Source organism: Frieseomelitta varia, unplaced genomic scaffold (genome assembly GCF_011392965.1).
Source record: "Frieseomelitta varia isolate USP_RPSP 00005682 unplaced genomic scaffold, Fvar_1.2 scaffold_168, whole genome shotgun sequence".
In the NCBI taxonomy this organism is placed as follows: domain Eukaryota; kingdom Metazoa; phylum Arthropoda; class Insecta; order Hymenoptera; family Apidae; genus Frieseomelitta; species Frieseomelitta varia.
Window position 1 is genome coordinate 799,458 of NW_025109394.1, and position 23,577 is coordinate 823,034.

General features: G+C 29.5%; 3 protein-coding genes across 4 annotated transcripts; 1 reads left to right on the forward strand and 2 right to left on the reverse strand.

Moving 5' to 3' along the window:
- Positions 1–94: 94 nt before the first annotated feature.
- Positions 95–7,471, forward strand: LOC122538572 (guanine nucleotide exchange factor subunit Rich). The gene is made up of 16 exons (XM_043672774.1): positions 95–258; positions 582–689; positions 766–921; positions 993–1,307; positions 1,367–1,458; positions 1,527–1,800; positions 1,880–2,029; positions 2,112–2,312; positions 2,399–2,762; positions 2,842–3,047; positions 3,116–3,457; positions 3,538–4,027; positions 4,101–4,395; positions 4,503–4,975; positions 5,053–5,413; positions 5,493–7,471. Exons 1-16 carry the CDS (start codon positions 124–126, stop codon positions 5,818–5,820), a joined length of 4,290 nt encoding a protein of 1,429 aa, XP_043528709.1. The 5' UTR covers positions 95–123; the 3' UTR covers positions 5,821–7,471.
- Positions 7,472–7,938: 467 nt separating this feature from the next.
- LOC122538575 (protein shisa-4-like) lies at positions 7,939–13,453 on the reverse strand. 2 transcript variants are annotated; one of them, XM_043672780.1, is made up of 5 exons: positions 13,194–13,453; positions 11,472–11,631; positions 10,942–11,066; positions 8,783–8,881; positions 7,939–8,578 (listed from the first exon to the last, which is right to left on the reverse strand). In XM_043672780.1, exons 1-5 carry the CDS (start codon positions 13,249–13,251, stop codon positions 8,490–8,492), a joined length of 531 nt encoding a protein of 176 aa, XP_043528715.1. In that variant the 5' UTR covers positions 13,252–13,453; the 3' UTR covers positions 7,939–8,489. The 2 variants fall into 2 exon arrangements, with proteins under 2 accessions (XP_043528715.1, XP_043528713.1); XM_043672778.1 differs by having other exon boundaries at positions 8,783–8,884; positions 13,194–13,448.
- Positions 13,454–14,173: 720 nt separating this feature from the next.
- Positions 14,174–15,850, reverse strand: LOC122538574 (lipid droplet-associated hydrolase). Its single transcript, XM_043672777.1, has 4 exons — positions 15,585–15,850; positions 14,989–15,310; positions 14,729–14,917; positions 14,174–14,653 (listed from the first exon to the last, which is right to left on the reverse strand). The coding sequence occupies exons 2-4, from the start codon at positions 15,295–15,297 to the stop codon at positions 14,225–14,227; spliced, it is 927 nt and encodes a 308-aa protein (XP_043528712.1). The 5' UTR covers positions 15,298–15,310; positions 15,585–15,850; the 3' UTR covers positions 14,174–14,224.
- Between the last annotated feature and the right edge of the window lie 7,727 nt (positions 15,851–23,577).

Sequence of the window (23,577 nt, forward strand, 5' to 3'; positions counted from 1 at the left end):
TAAGATGGTGAGGTTAGGACGTGTTTACTTGTCAAATTCCTTGAGGCAAAGAATGAAGCCAAAGGACAGCTTAAACATAACAGGAATGTGAACGTAAAAAGTGAACAATCCTAAGGTGGAATCATGTTTTTCCCTATCGGATGGCCGCGGGTTCTGAACACGACAGAACCAGAAAAGATAACCGCGGTTGTTTGCAACAGGGATAAGATACTTTTTGCTGTCTTAACGACGGATACTCTTACCATCTGGTATTGCAAGGCATGTATTGTAAATTTAGTATTATAATTTTACTACAAACATTCTAAAAAACTCTCTATGAATTCCATTTGTAATTATGTTGTAATAAATTTCATTACGAATTGTATCTATAGTAAATGAATATTTCTACTTGGCAGTTTTATTTTATTTATATTGTGATATTTAAATATAATTTAAATATAATTGAATATAATTATTGTATAAACGTTTACACTTGCTATTTGTCATTTGTCATTTACTATATATGTTTATTATGTTTGTACTTTCTTGCCAAGTAGTATGTATCTGTACAATTTATTGTAAAATATTAATTTTCTTTGTAGCCATGCGTGCCCATTGTATTTATCAGACGAACTACAGATTCTTTAAAAAAACACGGTGATAATATTTTGATACAATGGAGGCCAGACTCCAGTATGATAGTTATTGCGGTATGAAAAATGTTTTAAAAGTTAAATATTATAATACATATATAGAATATGTCTTATGTTGTCAATTTGTTTTTAGACATCGGACAGTTATCTTTTATTTTATCGCTTACAAGATACCAGCCCGGAAGGTAGAAGTCTCTATGAACAGAGAGATTCTCCAGTTTCCAGCTTGAAAAGGGATAGCGCTGAACTTTTTATCAAAGAAATTATCCCTTCCTTAGTTTTAACATTTGTACGTAAATAAATAAATATATTTTTCATTTATAGATTGTATAATTTACGATTAAAACTTTTTTCACTTAGGAAAAATCAGCTTGGATAGATGGTGGAATTAGTTCTTTAGTTTGTATACGTGATGAGCTTATGGTAGCTACAAAAACCAGTCATGTAATACGTCATAAGTGGGATGGTACAGTAAATAGAGATTATTCTCTTGATCTAAGAAGAATACCATTTAGCGTAGATCAACAGATATCTACTGTAGCTATACCACTTACTGAGAACAATGTGTTTGTTACCGATATTGAATATTCTCCTTTAGTTGGTGGATTTGCAATTGTACTCAACACTGGCAAAGCAGCATTTCTCACAGCACAATCTTTAAAATTTGATCCTAATGTATGTCAATTATTGTCAAAATATGTAAACAAATAATTTACAATAGTATTACTTTTTAGCAAGTACAAGGAATTTGGGCTAGGGATGTTGATGATGCTACTTGCGCAGCTGTAAATCATAAATATCGTCTTATTGCAATTGGAAGACAAAAGTATGTTTTTTAAAATCTATATTAAAACATGAATTTATATGATTTATAAATGTATATTTTGTTATTAGTTCCGAAGGTGTAGTGTACTATGTTGATGAAACCACAGGAAGTTTAGAAATGTCGCATACATTAAGTTTATCCTCGAAAGATTATCCAGGAAGACCAGGTCGTGTGAGATGTTTAAGGTGGACTCCTGATAGTTGTGCTATCGCACTAGCATGGGAAGGTGGTGGCATAGCAATATGGAGTACATTTGGAGCTCTTTTACTTTGTAGTTTAAAGTGGGATTATGGTTTGAGAGTAGATTTGACGCACGATAATCCTTTACATATCCACACAATGGTCAGTGAATTAATTATTAATATTAATTATTGATATTTAAATTTTTTATTTAATTCGATTTTTTTTATATATACAATAGGAATGGTCCGCGGAAGGTTATCAGCTTTGGATGTTAAGAGAATCTCCAACTCCTTCTTTGATTGAAGAAAATGGAAATGAAGAAACTAATTTAAAATCTTTGATACAATTAGATTTTGTAAAAAGTCCTCTAACTATTAATCCTTGTATGGTATATATTTAAAACAAATATTTTTATAATTATTATCTTATACTGAGAACATTTATTATAATAATGATAACTTTTTATACAGGGTCATCATGGACATTTATATTTACAAGGTGAAGATAGATTGTATTTAAATTTGGGTGGTGGAGTTTCTACAAGTGCTTCAACTTTTCACATTGGTAGTGAAATTCCTAATGATTCCATAACACAGACACTTGCGGGTTGTAAGCAATGGCTAGTTGTTCCTATTCCTACCGCATACAGTGGTGCCAATTGGCCGATAAGAGTATATATTTTATACTTTATACATATATAGTTTACCAAAATTTGTATACTATGATTTTATGCTATATGTATATTATTATTTTGTAGTATACTGCTATTGATAACGAAGGTATGAGTATAGCTGTAGCTGGACGCACAGGGTTAGCACATTATTCTTTACCTTCACGCAAATGGAAACTTTTCGGTAATGAAACTCAAGAGAGGGACTTTATTGTAACTGGAGGACTATTATGGCATCGAGGTTTTTTGATAGCCAGTAGTTATTCACTATTAGATGATAAAGACGAAGTTAGAATATATCCACGTGATACACGTTTGGATAATAATTATGTTAGAACTGTTAGAATGCCGTCACAGGTATTACTGCTCAATACATTAAAAGACAGGCTCTTAACATTTTGTGCCAATGCACAAATTAGCATTTATGATATGGTAATAGAAAGCAATAATGGTAAGCAAGAAAAATAATTTTATAGATCACTAAAACATTAAAAACATTAAAAGATTAAACGTTAGCGTTATTGTTTTAGATGCAGGAAGTATAGAATTAACTAGATTGCAAACTGTAGATATCAGTGGACTTTGTGTTCATCCTGCTTGTGTTGTAAGTGCCACTTTAACCACTATACGTGCAGAAACTGCTGGAAGTCACCCACATCCTGAAAGTCTTCTGTTGAACGTATCTGGGCGTCTTCTTATGGTTCAACGAGAACATTGTACTGATACTCCAGATGTTGTACGTAAATTATATTTTTGTATTTAATTATAAGTAATTTTTTTCTAATTTTTATTTGCACTCTACAGCTGTTTACGTGTAGTGCTCCAACAGTATTAGCTTCATATGTAGAAAATGTATGGGTACCGGGGAGATCAAGAAGAGATAAACCTCACTTAACAGAAGCTCTGTGGTTATTTTGCGGTGCTCATGGCATGCGTGTTTGGCTTCCATTATTCCCAAGAAATCATCAAGAAAAAACGCATACTTTCATGAGCAAGAGAATAATGTTACCTTTCCATTTACGTATTTATCCTTTGGCTATATTATTCGAGGATGCTATTTTATTGGGAGCAGAAAACGATACAGTACTCTTTACTTCGGATACCAATTCTCCATTTTCGTTACCATTCAGTTTATTAGAACTTACAGTAAGTGCAATATCATTCTTACTACACAACTTACTCAGGAAGTCAGTTAAAAATTTTTATTGTTATCATTTTAATTGTAGAGTCAAGTTTATCTTCATCAAATATTACGACAACTTATTCACCGCAATTTAGGATATCATGCTTGGGAAATTGCTCGTTCGTGCTCTGCACTGCCATACTTTCCACATTCATTAGAGCTTTTACTTCACGAGGTACTAGAAGAAGAAGCAACTAGTAAAGAACCAATCCCAGATGCTCAGCTGCCTTCTGTGGTGGAATTCATCCGTGAATTTCCAGGAGTATGGGCTAGAGCAGTTGTACAATGCGCTAGAAAGACTGAAATAGCACTATGGCCTTATTTATTCTCTGTTGCTGGGCCACCTAAGAAGCTGTTACAAGATTGTTTACAACGTCAACAACTTGATACCGCTGCTAGTTATCTAATAATTTTACAAAACCTAGAACCTTCAACCGTTAGCCGACAACATGCTACTTTATTATTGGATGCTGCTTTGGAACAAGGAAGATGGGAACTTTCAAAAGATCTTGTTCGCTTCCTTAGGGCGATTGGTAACGTAACAAATTTATTATACGTATATACCGCTTTCATTATTTTTATATAATGTTTTTTCTTTTCCATAAGATCCAAATGATGTGGAATCACCAAGAACATCTTGGGGCGGAACATCAAAATTAGGCGGACCTCCTCAAACTCCACCGCTTTCACCTCATGAAGATGACTTATCTTTAGTGTTAGGAACCATGCAAGTTTCACGAAGTCGAAGTTATAGTACTACAGTAACGCCTAAAGTACAATCTGATTCAGTAGCCAAAGATATAGCACCTTCTTCAATGCTTGAGAAAACTAGAAACGTCGTTATGAGACGAAAAAAGTCTGTACCTACAAGCGTTTCTAAAACTGAAAAAGTTGATAGCAAGTATGTTTTCTCTAAATATTCACCAATAAATATCGATAAAAACTTAAAATATATCATTGATGCTAAAACAAAATGTTCATTTATTTTTTTTTTTTTTTTTTTTTTAGAGAAGGTTCAGCCGAGGAATTTTTTATTGACGTGATATTACAACGTCATGCTCGTCGATTACTTTCAGCAAAGCGGCTTGCAGATTTAGGCAGATTTGCTGCACGATTAGATTTCCATTTAGTTACATGGTTTGCTAGAGAGCGTGATAGAGCAGCAAAAATAGACGATTATGTTGCAACGTTAAAAGCAGTGCACGAAGATTTTTCGTTCGCTTATCCCGTGCTGTCTCTTCCAACTTTACAAAAATTTCGAAGATCTAGCCTTACGTCTCTACGTTCTATAAGATCAGTCAGTCTAGAAAGTCCAGAGGATGAACCGTTGAATTCCAGTTTTATTGTTGATTTGCCTGATAGTGGTTATACTAGTTTACCAAGTGGAAGACCACCTTATACTACATTAATATCACCCGTTGCAAGTTTAGAAACACAATTTCCTGCTGCTGAAACAAAATTAACAGCAAACATGTTACATGGTATTTGCATCATCTTATTACATATATAAATTTTAATCACTATGTAGTTTTAAATTAAGAAATTTTCCATTTGACAGATGCTAACAGCGTTCTTAGTGATAGTAGTACTATTTGGAGAGATGATACCGAATCAATCGTTGGAACTGGAGTTGGAACAGTGTGTTGGGTTTCCTCAGATCCTGTAGAACAGACAGAAATTCATAACGCGTCACTTTGTGCGCCGATAAGTCGTGCAGAAGTGCAGCTTAGATATCTCCTACAATTATTTTTGGAAGGTGGTTGCTTAGGCTGGGCTGCAGTATTAGCAACTGTTTTACGCGACGCACCTGCTATGGCTAGAACTATCAGAGCAGCACATGCTCCTATGCAAACTTTTGAGTCTGTAATTAATTTGAGAGACGGTCTTCTTACGTTAACTAAATGGTCTCATTCAGAATGGTATGTATTACATAAAAACTACGTGCTTGAAATAAGAATAATTTAGTAATTATAAATAAAAAATAAATTTACATTTCAGTTTAGGATATAGACCTTTCGTGTCAGGTATTCAAGGCCAAATTTCTTTGCTAAACAGACTAATTGTAACAAAACAGCAACAAGAACAAGAGCAGATACCGGAGAGTCCTTCTCCCAGTCCTGCTCCATCTGCAAGTAGTAATCAACGAGGAACTTTGTCACGATCTCGCCATTCCTCCATAAGTCATACTTCAACAACTGCTCCGTTAGATGAAGAACGATCACATGAATTATCGTTAAAAGTTGAAGATGTAAATTTCCGAGGTAGTTACAGTAATCTTAATAACATGGAAAATACTAATTCGCAATCTACATGTGTAGTTTCCTAAAGCAATGGTGTCTACTTAAGACTCAGATGTACTGTGTTATATATTCTATGTATATTGGTAAGTAGATACAAAGTTTCGTCAACACTTTTCAGCTTTCTATGGAATGTGGTTAAAGATGATAATCTGAAGTAAGAATTTGTTAAGTCATTTTTTGGTACTAAAAGATTTTTCCTAAAATAATGTAAAGTAAATATAACGGCATTAAACCCCAAAATTTAAGTAAGTAAATTATACAGGCATTATATAAAGAAAAAGATTCTAACAACTTTTGGTCGTAATTGATTGATTATTGTACGATAATTATGTATACAATATCTTTAAAAATTTTAATACGTAAGAGAAGATGTTACAGAATTAATATTTCTCATTTTGTAAGCATTTCTATGTCTGTAAATATGTTACTAACATATAGAAAAAAGTACTGTTGAAATATTTTTAGGATCATTCTAATAACATTTAATAAGAAACAATAGAATTCAGAGATATTGCAAAATACGACTGATACTATTTCTTCCTTTCTTCGTAGACAGTATACAGAAATAATAAATATTTATATGAGTGTAATTGATGTTAGTAGATTGTAGATTTAGATGAGAGAAATGAAAATAGTGGACTAATATTTTATATATTGCAACATAACACTGACTGAATTGTGACTGTATTGTGAAAAAACAATTTCCATCTATCCCGAGTTATAAAATCTGAAATAATATAATTCTGTTTGAGTGATAGCTGATGAAACGATATAACCGTCCTATGATCCAAATTTCTTTCATATAACTAAAAAAATTGAATTTTGCATAATGAAATTAACAATAACTATATGAATCTGATGTCAATAACTGCATGATTGATATTATTATAGATATTGATTTCCTATTAGGCAATATGCTAAATAGTAGAAAATAAAATGGTCATTATTTAGAGTTAAAATCATATAATACAAATTTTTTAACTTATAATATAATTAACAATCGATATTTTTATTAAAAAAAGTTATAAGTTTTAAGTACGATTTTGTTGTAATATGTAAAAATTACTAATGTGCTTAAAGGGAACACTAATACTCATAACATGGATTTTAAAAGAAAGAAATAAATGCATCTATGTTGTAAAAAATTTTTGAAATTATAGTTTGTAATATTTTATTTGGAATTAATTAAAAGTATAAATTAACAAAATAGGAATATGTAATTTTTATGACTCTGGAAAATAATTAATTCTACGTATTTCTAGCTTTCAATATTGAAATGAGTAATTCATCATAGTCAAAAACAATAATCAAAATTATTTATAAGTATTTATAACAAAATATAAGTTTACTAAACATGGTCAACTAATAAAAAAGGTATACATCTAAATTTGAATAATTCGTTGTTTCACAGTTTCTACATATAGTAGAAGTATTGTTCTTTCTGTATATAGAATCAAATGTATTTAGTCAATATTAAGTAAAATATATAACTCTTCTTCAATTAGATGCTACTTAATCATAAAACAATTTCTATGAATTTAGCAATGAACATTCGCTTTTATCTTGTATTAAAGAATTATCTTTAATCATTTGTAGAAAGAAAAACTGTGAAACATTAAAAGTAAGTTATTTATATGCATATACATATTGTAACATAGATATTCAGAAATATATATTTTCCCATAAGTCATGTCTTCTTTTAATTTACCAATATAATAATTAATCATTGTTTACTAAAAAATGATAAACAATTAATGTAAAATATCAGCAACATAATATATACTACACCACAATTATATAATATATAATTTTTAAAAATATATGGAGTGAATATACTCGTATTATATGAAAATGTTACGTTATTTAAAGTTCACAAATAAAAAAAGTGATTTCAGACTTAAAATACGTAATTAAAAGTTTTATTCTTGTAATATTTATTATACATAATATCTATCATTAATTAAATATAATAATACACTTCAACGTATATCTTTTAATACTCAGACATTTATAATAATATGGTAAGTAATATTAAAAAGAAAATCTCAATTGTGCTTCAATGGCAATATATAAAGATAAACAATATAATTTATCTATAAATAACATGTAAAAAGATATCAGGAACTTTTATAAAAATGTGAATCCAAATGCATTTTGTGTTTTATATTCGTTTAAAGATCGTATATCTATAATATTTTAAATTCATTTGAGCTTTAATACATTGTTCATATTAATTCAGTATATTAATTTCTTTATAAATTGACTATTTTAAGTATATTTAATGTCTATCAGTAGTGTTTCAAATATTATAAAAAAGATATTAACTTTGTAGAATTGATATGGCAACAATTTCATTTCAGTAATGAATATGTAAATATAAATGAAATGTTCATAACTTATAAAATTCCTTATTTGAACACATTCTTGTAAAATCGTCTAAAATAATGTATATCTTAAGCAGATATTTATGTTAATATTTTCTGCATTTGACTAAAATGTCTTAGGAATTTAAATACATAGCTCCTTATCATTGAAAAAGATTACTTCGTCGCGACTTTAGCGTTTTTCCGAGGGAAGACGAGTATTCATATTTCTAGTAAACGAAAGATCACAATACAGGCACCGTTTCGAGACTATATATACATACATATATGATTTGTAACGTAATTTCTTTAAACAATAACATTATTCAACGTTACTGTTGAGTTGAAGATGTATAATTTGGATTATAGGGTGCTTGTTTTTCGTAAACAACTTCAGAATATGATGGCGGTTGTGATATTCCTGAAAAAATTGAAATTGACATTTTGATTATTTGAGTCTTAATAAATATATAGCTAAACTTATATATTTGTGTTCATAAATATGTAAAAATACAATGTTCATTAAAAATTATCTTTAATCTTTGTAAATTGTAAATTAAAGTCTTTCTTCAAAAAATATACATATATATATATTTCTTATGTTTTATATATACGTAATAATCACCTGCTGAACTCGTAGGATACGTAGGATTTGTATAGTGTGGAGTCGGTTGCGGAACACTCGCGGGTGATTGAATTACATGTACCACACTAGGTACCTGTACTTCTAGAACAAATATTTTCATAAGGTGGGTTCAACCCGAGAAATTACTTTATTTATAGAGACAGTGGACGAATACTTGAATGTATATCACGTAAAATTTTCAAGAGATTCCTGTTTGAAAATCTGTTACGTGTGCCTGAATTTTATTTGTATTTGATGAATTTCATGGTATGTGGTATATTTGATGAATTTACGAAATGTTTGAATAAATTGTTTAAAAAAATGTATTTTGAGAAATTTTTATTATATTAAATTAATATATTAATTAATATAATATTTTTCTTTTAGAACAGAAAAACATTTATGATTAACAAAAAATCATTTTTTTACAATATATATTAATACGAATGGAAATTTTGCGATTATCATATTCATTGCATAAAAGTAAAATTACATGTTACTTTATCTTCTTAATTTTTTAGAAATGTATTTCAAACCAATAATCGGATTTCAGAAAAACTTCAAAAAAAAAAAGATACTATTAATAGTACTATTCTTTTCTTGCATAAATTTATGTTTTATTTTTATATTAACGATAATCGTTGGATAAGTTACGTGACCTATATTTTAGAATACATACCTTAATAACATCGTTGCTTTGAAATGTATTTTATGATTCATAATGTGATAGTGGGAAGAAAATATTCGTTCATATCAAAAGATCACAAAGACATTTATTATATAATGTTACAATAAAAAGCACTTATCTATATCTTAAATTTACATTTTTCTGCAAGTTCAATAGCTTTTTATATTATGTCATTAGTCAATGAGGTGTACATAAATAAAAAAAAAAGTTGATCACAAGTATTATTACGGTACTTTGCATATGTCGGTATAAAAACATGTATAAAAATATATGTATACCGAAGATGGAAGTCAACTGTTCTGTTTCGCTGTGCAACTTGACAAAAATAGTATCCTGCTATTTTCACAAATATGGATAAACTTTATACTCGAATAACGATTTTAATGCGGCATTTAACAAGTGTGTCATGTACTTCAATACACATACAAAAAATATGTGTATACGTAAGTAAATTGTGTTCATGTAATGAAAACACAAAATGATGTTTATATATATTTCAATACACATAAACGTCATTATGTGTTTTCAGTATACGAACATCATTTATTTATATAGTTTTATAATCGCTTTATATTATCATATAACATAGTTATTTAAAAAAGCAAAAAAAATCACAGTTTTTAGATAAAAAAAAAAAAAAGTCATGGAATGTTTAATCAACCTTTGCTTGCTTAGAAATATTTTTTTTTCCTCCAAGCATTCAAGGTGCGATTTTTTTTTTTTTTTTGGTACGCAGTTTCAAGGCAAACGCGTGAAAGCTTGTTAGTAATATAATTGTCATTCAATATTTATATATAGTTGTTGTACTTAACAACATAATAATACTTAGCGTGTTACATTTTTAAGTAGTAAATAATTTTCTAATTTGATTAAAATTGTCGATAATATTTTGATAGAGATTGAAAATTGTAATTTTTCATTAAAATATTTTAAAAACTGTTTCTTTAACAATCGTATCATATCATATATCGTATTGTAATTGTTGCATTCTTGAAATGAGTTACAGATCATCTTCATCGCGCGCCTACATACATATACTTCAAGAAGTTTGTAATCAAGCTTACAAACACAAAGTCTCATGCGTTAAGAATATACAAATTGAAAGCAAGGTAAAAACATTTAAAAAATATGTGTTTGATATACACTTATGGGAAATATTGTGTGTAGTATCAGGAGGCTGGAAGATGTGATGAAATGGATTCAGATCATGGGTTCTAAAAATAATTACAGGGCGAAATTAGCTATTATTTTTCGTACATACTTATATAGATAAATAAATTATTTTGTTTTGAACAATATTCGTTTTGACTGTCTCTACAAATATGTATTTAATTCGAATTAAAATATTAGAAAAGTATAAAAATATATAATATACGACTAAGATAAAAAAATATATTATTTACATACGCGTTTGTGGAGCAAAATATAAAAAAATAAAATTAATAAATATCATACAAAAAGAGATTCTTACTTCCATAAACTGTTCCTCGATGTCGTCTACGGTACCATGGACAGCAGCTACAGCATAAGCACGATACGCAGAATACTATCAGTGAGAGTACAATGGTAAATGTGATAATCACTATCAGCACGATCCTGCGAAGAAGAATTTGTATATTATAAATATGTGTTATAAATATAATTTTACTGTCAAGATTCTTCAAATTTAAAATTAATTAAAATCTGTCATAGAAAAACATAATATTTTAAAATAACTCGTATTGTTCAAGAAAAAATTATACAATCATGAAATTTTAATTTGTATAGTTATTGAATGTCTTAAAAAGAACTATATACATTTGAGGAATTTTGCTGTTGAAGTCTAATAAGGTAGTTTCAATTAAGTAATGTTATGTATAATTTAAAAAATTATACACCAATAAATGTGTTATAAGAGTCTCATTTTATCAGCAAGCATGTGCATATTTTTCCAATATAAATATTACCATACAAGTATTATGAATTAATTTACAAGTCACACGGGATGTTAATTTTTTTTACCATGATGATTTCAATGCAAATTCCATGGCATCGCAGCAATACATTTTTTCATTAGAAATATCATAGCAACAGTAAGATCTGTCTTCAGAATCAAGTAATCCTGGGCATGAATTTATTACATTAGATATGAAGTTTTCATGTCCCCACGAGCATTTCATACCTAAAACAATTTAGTCCATTTAAAAATATTAATGAACAAATAAACAATTAAAATATTGTCGATTGTATCAAGAAAAGAAAATAGAAGAATTTCCTTATTCTATGATATTATGTCTCTTATGCTGCAATATACGTTCTATTTAGTTTTATTCACGAATTACATATTTACATATTTAACACAGATGGATATTATTTACATCAACAAGTGTTCAGCATATATTTGTATACTTTGTGTATTTCTTCGCCACGATCGCAGAAATTATAAGTAATGAATAAATTTCGATAGAGATGAAAGGTTATCGTAAATATTATTAATTAATTTATCAATTATAATTTGTTACATGATAAAAGATCGAGTTAATCTTATTGTACGATAAAATTGGATTCATGTGAAATCTGGCGTCATAATATTCATTTCAACGAATATAGTCCAATTTAGTGACTTCATTATATAAGTAGATAAAGTAGACGTTGTTGATAGCATCAGCTTCCGGTCTTATATTTCAACGGTCAATTCAGATAAGCCAAAGTTTCAAATCGTAATAACAAAAAAAAGAAAGGCATTAATAAGAAATAATTGTAAGTAAAAAATCTGCTATTATAGAAATCTGCGATCGATGTTACAAATGTGTATGTGTTACAAAATTACAAATTGATTTTCAAATTATATATTATGCTTTGAAAGTGTAATATAAAAATACATGCACGTAATATTAATTAAAATGTAAAACGTAGATTAGTTAATAACTTACTATTCGTAAATAGTAAGAATAAAAATAAGAATATAATAAAACATACAATAGATTACCGACTAATCAATTTTTCTTATGAGCAATGAATCTGTTAAATTACCTGCAAATTTGTAAATCTTTAATTCCTTTAATATCATTAAGTAATAACAGAAAAATATGATTATTAATTATCAACGAGGTTAGCTATTTGTTATATGTTGATTTTACATAAAACTACAAGGTTTAAAATAAAAAAATTAAGTAATTATGTTTTTTGTTTATTCAATATTATAGGAAATTCAACATTATAAGAAAAGAACTGATATATTTATACTTAACAAAACATACAAAGAAAAAAATGACTATTCGGACAGTAAACTTAAAATGTATAATTGTAATTGTATTTTTATACATATAATGCAGAAAAAAGTAGTTATTTGTTATAGTATTTAATACTAAGATAGGGTTAATACAATATAAAATTAATTTCTTCTAAATTTTTCTTTAGAGAAACAATATTTTCTGTGAAATCAAGTATTTCTAAGAAATAAAATATTGAATGTTTTCTGGGAAATCAATATTAAGCTGAAGGCATTAATTGCTAATTCATTATCTACTGTATACATATATAGGTCATAAAATAGAATGAGAGATACGTAAATGATTAGATTATTCAAATAGATTCAACACCGAATTTAAATGCAACACTTTTGATTCTTAATTATTATAACGTTAATCATCATAACGAATCAATTATTCGTTTTTATATTCGGATTCTATTACCATAAAACAGATTTATCACATTGAAATCTTATATATATTATATACTTACCGTAGCACAATCCCGCGTTGATGCAAATAAGCATCAGCAAAGTAGTAACCCGCGACATTTTAAACAATTTCGTTTTCAAATTACACAGTTACGGTTTTATTAAAATGAGATACAAAAATATTACACTGAAATTGAAATATGTATTAATCGTGCAATTAATAAACAAATACAGTGACTCAAGTACTCCTCCCCGATGAGTAACAGAAAGCTGCAAGTTGCAGACTGTTAAATATAGTATTACATGTTTGTGAGTATGACTCAAAAGATGTCAGCATCATCGCTTGCGTCAGTCGATTATTGCCGAAGAAAGCCGAATGCTTGATCATACTTTTGGTGGTTAATTTTAATTTGTTAAGATAATGCATTTTGTTTGAATACTAAATTATATTGGCATTATTTATATTAAATTACGTATGAATCAATGTTATAATTTAATTTGTAACCTGTATTAATTTTATTTATTATATTATAATCATTTATAATAGTCTTTATATGTCTACTAATATATTTATTTTTCAACATATATATAAAGTAATAGCTGTAGTAGTAAAGTAATATAGAACATATTAATTTTATAATTTTAAAGTTGTGCAGAAATATAAAATTTTGTGGCATCTTATTTACAAAAAAAATAATCTTTTTATAGGATTCTATTTATATATATATATATTTAATAAAAAATTAAAAAATACATATTTTGGTGCATTTTCTATATTTATGAATTAAATACTTCTTGTTACATAATATAAAATATAAATACAGTATTAAAAATAATCTCTGTCTAAATTGTTTAAAATATAATAAATTGCATAATAAAATGATAAAAATAAATTTAATTGTCTACATAATATAGTAAATACGTATCCTTATTTGTATTTTTATATATAAATATATATATAAGTTTTAAGTGTTAGTGTTAATTATTAAAATGTTAAGATATTAATAAAAATTTTAAAATAAGTTACTAATTACCAAGTAAATATTTTTTAAAAAAGTATAAAAAGCTTAATTATTATTTTTCTTATTTGAGATCATACTATGTTGTCATTAATTTTGTCCCCAACAAGTTTTCCCATTTGATTATCATATTGTAAAACAAAACTATGACGATAGCCATGGTTACAGAGTACTGTATCGAGTTCAGGGTGCTTAAACATCAAATTTTTGTAATATGTAATTGGTACCCAATCATCACAATTGCCATAATAAAACCATAATTTATCTGCATATTTTGAAATTATATCATCATCTCTTTCTTTTACTATTTCCATTTCTTCTTCTGCCATTTTAATTACTCTTCTTACAGTACCAGGATTTAACAATTGTAACATTGCATTATTGTATTTTAAAGGAATTGGTATTAGTGGTAAAATTATATTTAAACAAAAAATTTGACAGGAATGTGGAAGAATAAAAAAGAGCGAACACATAAAAGTTAGAAAAAATGCAATTTTTGATATCTGAAAGAAATTATTTTTGTTCAATTGACATCCTATGTTTTCATCTAAAATAACTTCTGAAATAAAAGAACTTACTTTATTGAACCACCATCCATTAGTAGTTCTGGCCATATGTTCTATAGTTGGAAATATCAGGTAACATTTGGTTATTTTTTTAGCAATGTCATCATCTTTTAGCATATTTAATATCATCCAACTTCCAATTGAATGTCCAACAAGATGCAGCTTTGCATTTTCTGGTACATATTTTTTAATGAAATCTTTCTGCAATTATAGTATGATGATTATTTAAAATTTTCTTCTTATAGCACTAAAATTTAATAAATAAAACAAACTTTGTGCTGTAATTGTGCCATTAAACTATAATGTTCATTCCAAGTTGAATCATCTGGCATGGTAACTGACAAATTGCTTGGTGGTTGTACATGGCCTGCATTTCCAATCACCCAAACAGGCACTTCTGTAGGAACTCTTGATTTTACAGTTTTTATAAATCCTTCGTAAAATTCTGGTATACCAGGGTTACCTGTAATAACAACCACTACATCCTTTTTACCATATTCTGCAAGGCCTTCTTCTACCCAACGACCTTCTGTAATTATTTGAGTAGGTACATCATTCAATTGTAGCATTGCACGTTGCATATTGTTTTTTTTGCTGTAATTAGATTTTTAATATATTATTATGTAATATTATATTACATATAGACTATATATTACAATATTACATATAAGGCATTAGACACATACATAGACAATAATATTAGAGATAAGTTATGGTTAGAATAAAATAATTTGTAATTTATAAAATTATTTATTCAATAGCTTTACTAATAACTCTTACTTATGTATCAAATTCATCGCTTTTTTTACTATGTATTTGTATTACCATTTTTGGATAAAAATTAGACAAAAATTTTGGGTTAACGTACCTGTGATAACGGTTTATATATGTAATTATTTAAGCTATTTTTATTTTAAGAATATGGATATATTATACAGGCGTTTGCACCTGTTACAATCAATTAATCGCTTTTTTATAACAGATTACAGTAGAACTCTGTTTATATGAACTTGTTATGGTCAAATATCTCATGCATACGTATGGAGTTCACATAATAAGTTACTAATTCTTCCTTCTGCTAGTGATTTTTTGTTCGTGTAATAAGAATCCAAGTTCAAATAAATGGATTGAACTAGTAACAGTTCATTTAATCAGGCACTGATTGAATGATGTAATTATGAAGTTCTCGAATAAATTACATCTATAAATAAAGTATAAATAAATTACAATTTTAAGAAGATATATTTTTTATCATTAATATTTTAAAAAGATATTTTTTATTATTAATATTTTATTATTGTTAATATTTTTCATTATTAATATAAATATTTTTTATTATTAGTACATAAAAACTTATATTGCAATATATATTATATAATAAATATTCATATACTAAGAAAACAGTTTGGACAAGCTTAGCTGGGCAAATATAGAAAGCGGGAAGTCCTCTAGTTCGATTCCAGGTTGTACACACACACAGCATAAAAAATATTTTTATATCTCTATATATAGTTTTATAAAATTTTCTAATTCTTATATATCTAAATATGTTAATGTTTTTTTTTTACATTTTTGCAATAATTATATTTTTATGTAATATCTCGAATAAGATAGATAAGAAAAATATACGTAGATATTTACATAATTACATAAAAAGTTGGACAAGTAATAATAATTAATAACAGAATCAAATAGAACAAAATATAATGAAAACTAATATGTATTGATTAAATGAATATCTTTACGGGAAAACTGAATCGAATCCAAAATTGCTCTTGTAGGAAATTCAAATTGTAAAATACATTCATAAAAGCTATTTAATTGTTTATTTCATTTCCATAATTATCAATGCACATGAATTAAGAACAAAGAAAAATTATAAATTAATAAATACTTTGATCGTAAGGTTATGTCGTAAGAAATATTGTCTATAATATGTATATATTTAGGTATTTACTTTTATCTATAGAGATATCTAAATATATGTAATAAAATATATCTTTACACATTTCCAAATTACGAATTACATATACATTTTTTTTCTTGAGCTTTCTTCATCAATATATATCTATTTATTGTATGCTAATATCAATATTTACAAAACTTTGGGTACAGGTTCATTGTAAATTATTTTACGACATAAAAGACACGTTAACAACTAATATATTGCAAATAAACAATTTTCGAACGTATACAAAGATAGCATTATTCTTTTGGTTAGTTTGGTCAACATGCGCCTTCATTGGTCAAATAAAATTATCTAGATATGTAAAGCATCGTCAAGTCGAGCATAGCTAACAATAAGTTACGATCTGACTAAAGTAGCGAGCGTCATTTTAAAATTAAAGTTCATTGTAAATCTGGATAAGCGTAGCATAGTTAGCGGGTCGCCATTTTGGTAGCACTTTCGATAGCGTATTTCCCACGGTGCACTGCGACAGCAGTAAACGCGGCAATAACTGCTCCAGGAGAATCAAATGAGAGTGAGAAAGAACGAGATAGAGAAGTAGAGAGCGAGCGAGCGAGAGAGAGAGAGAGAGAAAGTCGAAATCAAGGAGCGATGGATAGATAGAGATGAAGATAGAATATCGCAGAGACAGAGAGAGAAAGCTAGAAAGCTGCGCAGACTAGCCAGTGTGTACAGGCTAGCGGAGGAGAGACAAGGATAGCGCAAGGAGAGTCACGTTGGGTTGTATCACTGATTCCGGCTGGTGGAAAGATGGCGGAGGGTAATTCGAACACGCGTCATATAGCTCTATATGCCGCGCATGCGCAACCTAGGTACGTGTAACTGCGATGGTGTCGGTAGGCGGAGCGGCATCCAGAACTAACTTGTACCGGGTGGTACCGCATCACTGTCAGCAAAAACCACACAAAACGGCACCATTCGCTTCTCTGGTGTACTGATGCAGGAGGGGTTCGGGTTGCTCGTGGGGCAGGACGGAAGTTCAAGGCAGTCGTGGCGCCACGGGGACGCGTTGGGAAGCGCCATACTGACGATGACGCGCACGCACTTCCAGGTAATCGGATGACCATTCTTCTGTATCATTTTATTTCCTTAACTGACTAATTCACCTCAAGTTCAATCTTTTCTGCAGAATTTTTCATCGTTCCTAACTTTTTTCCATTTTCTAGGCGTCAGCATGAATTTTTAGGCATCAAGTGTTGGTGGGACTATTTAGGAATCGTCACGCATTTGGTTACTTCGTTTGAATTAGTAATAAAGAAGTATAAGGTACGGTTGTAGCAATTGTAACGATTGATCTTTGTTGTATTTGCGGATTCATTCTTGGAAAGAGAAAAGGATGTTGCAAGAGGAAACGGTAAAATGTTATGAAAAAAAGAGATAAGTATATGAAGGTACTTAGATTAGATATATAATGTAGGTAGATAGGTTTTGAAAGTACATTGTATATAAGATGTATAATTATGAATACATTTCATTATTATATATTTATTATTATGGAATTTGTGTTAACGCATTTAGAATTAATTGAGGGTATCATGAAATATTTTCACTAGCGTTTTTGTTACTCCCAATGCATTTAGATAACATATTTGCTTTGCAAAAGAGCTATACTAAGAAATTAGGTTTTAAATGTAGGTAAATATACCTGAAACTTGATTTTTATTATGCCAAAATATATATTAAGAGTAGCATTATATTTTTAAATATTGTTATTCTGAATGAGAATAAACAAGATAAATATTAGATAAATATTAAACTTAGATATAAATATTAAACTAAGATATAATATTTATATATTATGCTTAAATATTTGATGAAAATATCTAAAAAAAATAGGAAATTCCCAGTGCGCTATATTTCAAAACTAAATTTAAAAGACAAGTCTAAATAACTATATCTATAATAATTTTTATACACTTTATTTATTTATGTGAAAAGAAAGTAGATATTTACTTACATACTGTTGATCGATTTATACTTAAGTATAACTTATATCTAATTCATTAAACAATTTTTTCATCGTCCTTCAATCATCTACTTAGATATTGAGGTACCATAAGTCGCCTAACATGGAACTCATTTTTTAAAAACAATTCTTGACTAAAAGCACTTTTCTTAAACTTTTCTAGACATTTCAAAACTATATCTCTTCTTCTATTATCTACCTAGAAGTAAAGTAGAAAAAAAAATCAGTATACTAAATTAAACACAAAAATTATGCAAACTCGTAAGTAAAAAAAACGGGTTTCGTATATAAGAATTCACTTTTTTTTTCTGAAACTTATTTTTTTAATTTCTTTTTTGCACATAAAATGTTGAGCCCGTAATTTTTGTGAACTCATCGGTAACATTTCGCAAAGTGAATTGCAATTAGGACAAGCAAACGATTAAAGATAGAAAAAAATATTATAAGTAAAAATGAAATGGTATCTAATCTGGAAATAATTTCGTTTTTTTTTTTAATGCATTGGTGCATCTGGGAAATCTAGTTGCACCTTCTTTTTTTTATATAAAAATTTATAGTTTTGATTGTACCAATCGATGCAGTTTTTAAATCGTTACGAAAAAATATTAACATATTTATACCATAAATCTAATAGCTTAGAAGTTATTACAATCAAAAATTTGCTAAATTAATTCATTTATGCTACAACAGATACTAGAACGGTCCACGAGAATCGTTTAAATACGAGTATCTTCATCATTTTCACTATTTCGTGTTTCCTTTTAATGGGTTTTTTAATTGTTGTTCTTCATTACCTTGATTTTAATATTTAGTTTGTCTTTATAGAATGACGGAGTTATAGCAGCACTTCCAGAATGCCTATGTTTCTTAATGGAAATTTTTGGTAGTTTGGTTTCGATTTCTTTTAGCTTAACGCAGGTTTTCTATCTAAGAGGCTTTGATAGCAATTATTCAGGAGAAAAATCGATTTTTTTTTATATAATGTTTTTATATAATGTTTTAGAATTTCTTTAGGGACATTGAAAAATATTACTCTTTTAAATTGTTTTAATTGTCAATACCATCTGATTTTTATCTTATTTTTTCGATCTTTTGGCGAAGTCTGTCTAAAAAAATGAACATAATTGGGTATCTATAAGATCTGTCTCATAGGAACCTCCAACGATCTTATATCAAGAAACAACATGATAACTATTCAATAACTCTTTATTATTTTACAACATATAACCAGTGCCTTTTGCATGTTTATTAACATGTGATTCCTCGAGACGTTCCACAACAGTTTCTAACGTCTAACGTGTAGACGAAACACTTAGTTATAAACAAAAAGACATCGACTTTACCCTATGTTATTTATAAAAAGCAGTACCTATTTATTTTGTAAAAAACTGAGAAAAATAATAAATAATGAAGCATTAGATATTTTATTTCTAATGATTCATTTTTTTACGTAGCTACAACAATTATTATACATCTATAATGCTTAATAATTTGATTAACTGATTACTTTTACATTATGACAAAAAATATCTTTTGAAAACCAACGTTATCTAGTAAGTATTTATGTCTAAATACAGGGAGTCTCAAGTTTTATTATTTTATTATATATTCTATTATTTTATCTAGCAATAATGTCTATATATTAATTATAATATCGTATTGATTAGAAGAATTGGGTACGTTTGTAATAATTCGAGAATATTAGAAATGAAATAAAAATATTGTTTAAATTTCGTGTAAATAAATTATTCCAGTTATATGTTACGTCGTGAAGCAAATTTATATCTGGTTGATACAGTCTTAGTATTTTACGTGGGTATATTCTTTATTTTATTACTTTTACGATATTTCTTTCCTGATGTATTGAAAGGATATTGCAATTTTCCAATAAAAAAAAGAGTATAAAATTTTCTACCACCTTTTCATCTTTAATATTATGAAGTACGATAATATTTTATACCCTCTTATATTTGATCCAAGTTCGTAAATGTTAGAAACACAGTATTAAATTCATATCCTCTAATCCGAGGGATGAAAGAATGTCAAAGTAAGACCAGAAAGTTTATCGCAGAAAGAATTTATCTATATTTGTTTGCTATATTTACATTCAACATCGATAAAAGATTATACATGGAACATCGATAAAACATTCATCCTTCGTTTCGTGAATTACATTTCTATCACAACATAAGATTACATTTATTCGTTTAAAAGTTTCACACGTTTTATTTCATTTTCTCAAAATCTATTCCATTTCTGGCTGTCTTCTTAAACATTAAACATGTTAAACATGACTTTTCTACGTCATAGTTGGGTATTTCAAAAAAAGCGCGGGAAAATATTTCAAGTTGCCTGGATGTACTCCAAGGGAATCCTTGCGAAGTCCCGAAAAAAGGAGGCGCGGCTAAAGGGGGGTGTGAACAGAGCAGAGGGCGTGGCAGTGGGTGTGGCCGCCGGAACGTCCACCACCTTTCTAGGCGTTTCGCCAGCTAGCTGTAAAGAACGATAGTGGGGGAGAAGGCATCGAACGCCACTAGCCCGCAGTTACTATTCAACCGCTCGATGGTGAGTATGTTACGATGTTTCGCGTTACGGGTGGATCTCTTTTTACCGGAAACGAAAAAGATCACTTATCCGTCGACTAAATCTTGACATATACGTGATACTTACCGACGGATTATACGTCGTTTCACGTATACGGAAATATTGCCCAGTGAAAATTTTCCCCAGTGAGTGTGGATCGAGAACGAACCGCGAACGTGTCAACAGAACTTCCCGTTTAATGAAATGCAAGTGCGTTGAACGTTTGGGAAAAGCGATTGATACGTTGATCGCGTATCAAGCGGAATGGTTGCGCGTGCTTGAAAAATTCTCGAGCCACCCCAATCGAACGGAGAGTCGCTGGGTTTGTTAGATTGCACAACTTTAAGCCGGCCGGCGCCCGCTTTAAAGGGAATATAACCAAAGCGTAGAAGTCAGGGGGCCGCCGTTTCGACCGCCGTTGCGTCACGATTTTTTCTCCAATTCGAATCCAACTACGATCGATTATCGATGTTTGTCTTCGCGTTTTGTCGTTTGAGCGAGGTTCGAGAAAACTCTCTGGTTTCGAGATGAATACCTTGCTGCGACACGAACTGAGAAATTTCCACGAACTCTAATTGTCGTTTGATAAATATTTCGTGATACTTCTGTCGAAAATGTAGCTTTCCGTAGTTCGCAATTCTAGCACCTTCTTTCGATAGAGGTACGGACACGCTGAACGGAGACCTGCGTCAATGAATATATTTCTCTCTGTTTACTGCTCCGTTTCGTTCAATTCAGTTTTTGAACGCGTTGTATTTTTATCGAGTCAAGATATATTTGACGCGTAGAAACGAACATTTTGTCTGCTGTTGTCTGTTCCCAACGACTCGACGGTGTTCGAGAGAGATCGAAGGAGGAGCCCAAATCCTACGTTTCCAAGTGAATCTTTTTCTCCTCGGAAGTTCTGCGAACTTTATTTACTGATTGTTTGTTTTTTCGTTTCGGTTGTTTTCGTTGTTGCGTGCCGGCAAGTGAAATTTCGAATGTCGCACAGTGAATAGTGAACGAACGAGTGAGTTACGGTGGCATGCTCAAGTCGGAAAGAGAATCGCGACAGGAGTAACGACTTCCGACGGCACCGTTGTTGCTTCGTGTTTTCGGAGTGGCATGATCTTCTGAAAGGATACTTGGGGTGCACCTCTCTCCAGGATGACCAGAACCTGTCTCTGCATAGCGTTCGCATAGTCGTCACAGTGGAGTTCTGCTTAATCGCAGGTAAATATTGTTTACGAAACTTTCGCAATGGCGTGTAGCAACTTGGCCGTACTTGGCCCTCTTTTCTTTATGCTTTCAAGCACGAAACCGAAATTCTTAACTCCCAAGAAAGTTTAACAACACTTCTGCCGAAATCGACTCGACGTTTTAGAAAGCTATGCAGAATTACTGAGCGATCATAGGATTTGAATTTTTGGCGCGTTTTGGACGAATTATGCATTTCTCGCTTTAGAAAATAACCGCAAGAGTTGGGTCACGTGATGTCACGTGCAGTTAATTATCGCCTGTAAAAGTTTAGTATATTTTATTGCAGACGTGGGGATGTTATAGAAAATTGTAGAAGAATTATGTAGAATATTATAGAAATTTAGAGATCAAAGTGTGACAAAATTGTACTAATGAATATTGGCGATTGATTTATTTTCAACTTCAGTGCTACCAATATTTACTCACATTATAGTATATAATAATAAAATATAAAATATCCTATAAAATATAGGATCTTTCGAAATAGTTTTACAAAGTAAAAAGTGATAAAATTATATTCGCTTTTAATTTCAGTACTGCCAATAGTATTTTCATTCGATTGCTTTTAAGCAATCTCGATCAGTAAGCAATAGAATTGCAACATACATGTGTAGCAAAAGTTAATTGTTCGTACAGAAGTTCGATTTATTTCGTAATAGAGATTCGATGCAAAATAATAAAACCAACAATTCCCAAATGGATTTATCTTGTGTTCTTACAACATCCGCATAACCGATAAAAACGCAATACTTGCGATTTTTAAAATTACAATCGTGCAATTGAAATAAGAAAAATTTGAAAATTAACCGTCATTTCAGTAACGGTAGCTGTGATAATCTTTCACGTAACATCTATGCTAGTTCGAGAAACCGAATCTCGATTAGTCGACGTGCGTGCCACTGGACGTAAAAATTGAAAACTGAGGTCAATGTTATTAGAATGTTTGATACAATTCGAGTCTCGATTCTCATCTGCAGTTCTCTCGGTAACGTTCACACGCGTGGAAGTTCGCACGTCCCGTTTTCGATAACGATGAAACTTCGTACGAAATTTCTTTCGTTCGAAACTCTTCGACAAATACAGAAACGCGGAAGATCGATC

Bases quoted from the DNA above. Each gene is read 5' to 3' on its own strand.
- LOC122538572 (XM_043672774.1), top strand. From the start codon at position 124: ATGTTTTTCCCTATCGGATGGCCGCGGGTTCTGAACACGACAGAACCA. The intron at 690-765 runs GTATGAAAAATG...ATTTGTTTTTAG, and splicing joins CCAGTATGATAGTTATTGCG to ACATCGGACAGTTATCTTTT. The intron at 4,976-5,052 runs GTATTTGCATCA...TCCATTTGACAG, and splicing joins AACAGCAAACATGTTACATG to ATGCTAACAGCGTTCTTAGT.
- LOC122538575 (XM_043672778.1), bottom strand. From the start codon at position 13,251: ATGTCGCGGGTTACTACTTTGCTGATGCTTATTTGCATCAACGCGGGA. The intron at 11,632-13,193 runs GTAAGTATATAA...AAATTGTTTTAG, and splicing joins CAACGCGGGATTGTGCTACG to GTATGAAATGCTCGTGGGGA. The intron at 8,579-8,782 runs GTGATTATTACG...CAATTTTTTCAG, and splicing joins GTATCCTACGAGTTCAGCAG to GAATATCACAACCGCCATCA.
- LOC122538574 (XM_043672777.1), bottom strand. From the start codon at position 15,297: ATGCAACGTGCAATGCTACAATTGAATGATGTACCTACTCAAATAATT. The intron at 14,918-14,988 runs GTTTGTTTTATT...CTATAATTGCAG, and splicing joins TGGCACAATTACAGCACAAA to AAAGATTTCATTAAAAAATA. The intron at 14,654-14,728 runs GTAAGTTCTTTT...AATTTCTTTCAG, and splicing joins ATGGATGGTGGTTCAATAAA to ATATCAAAAATTGCATTTTT.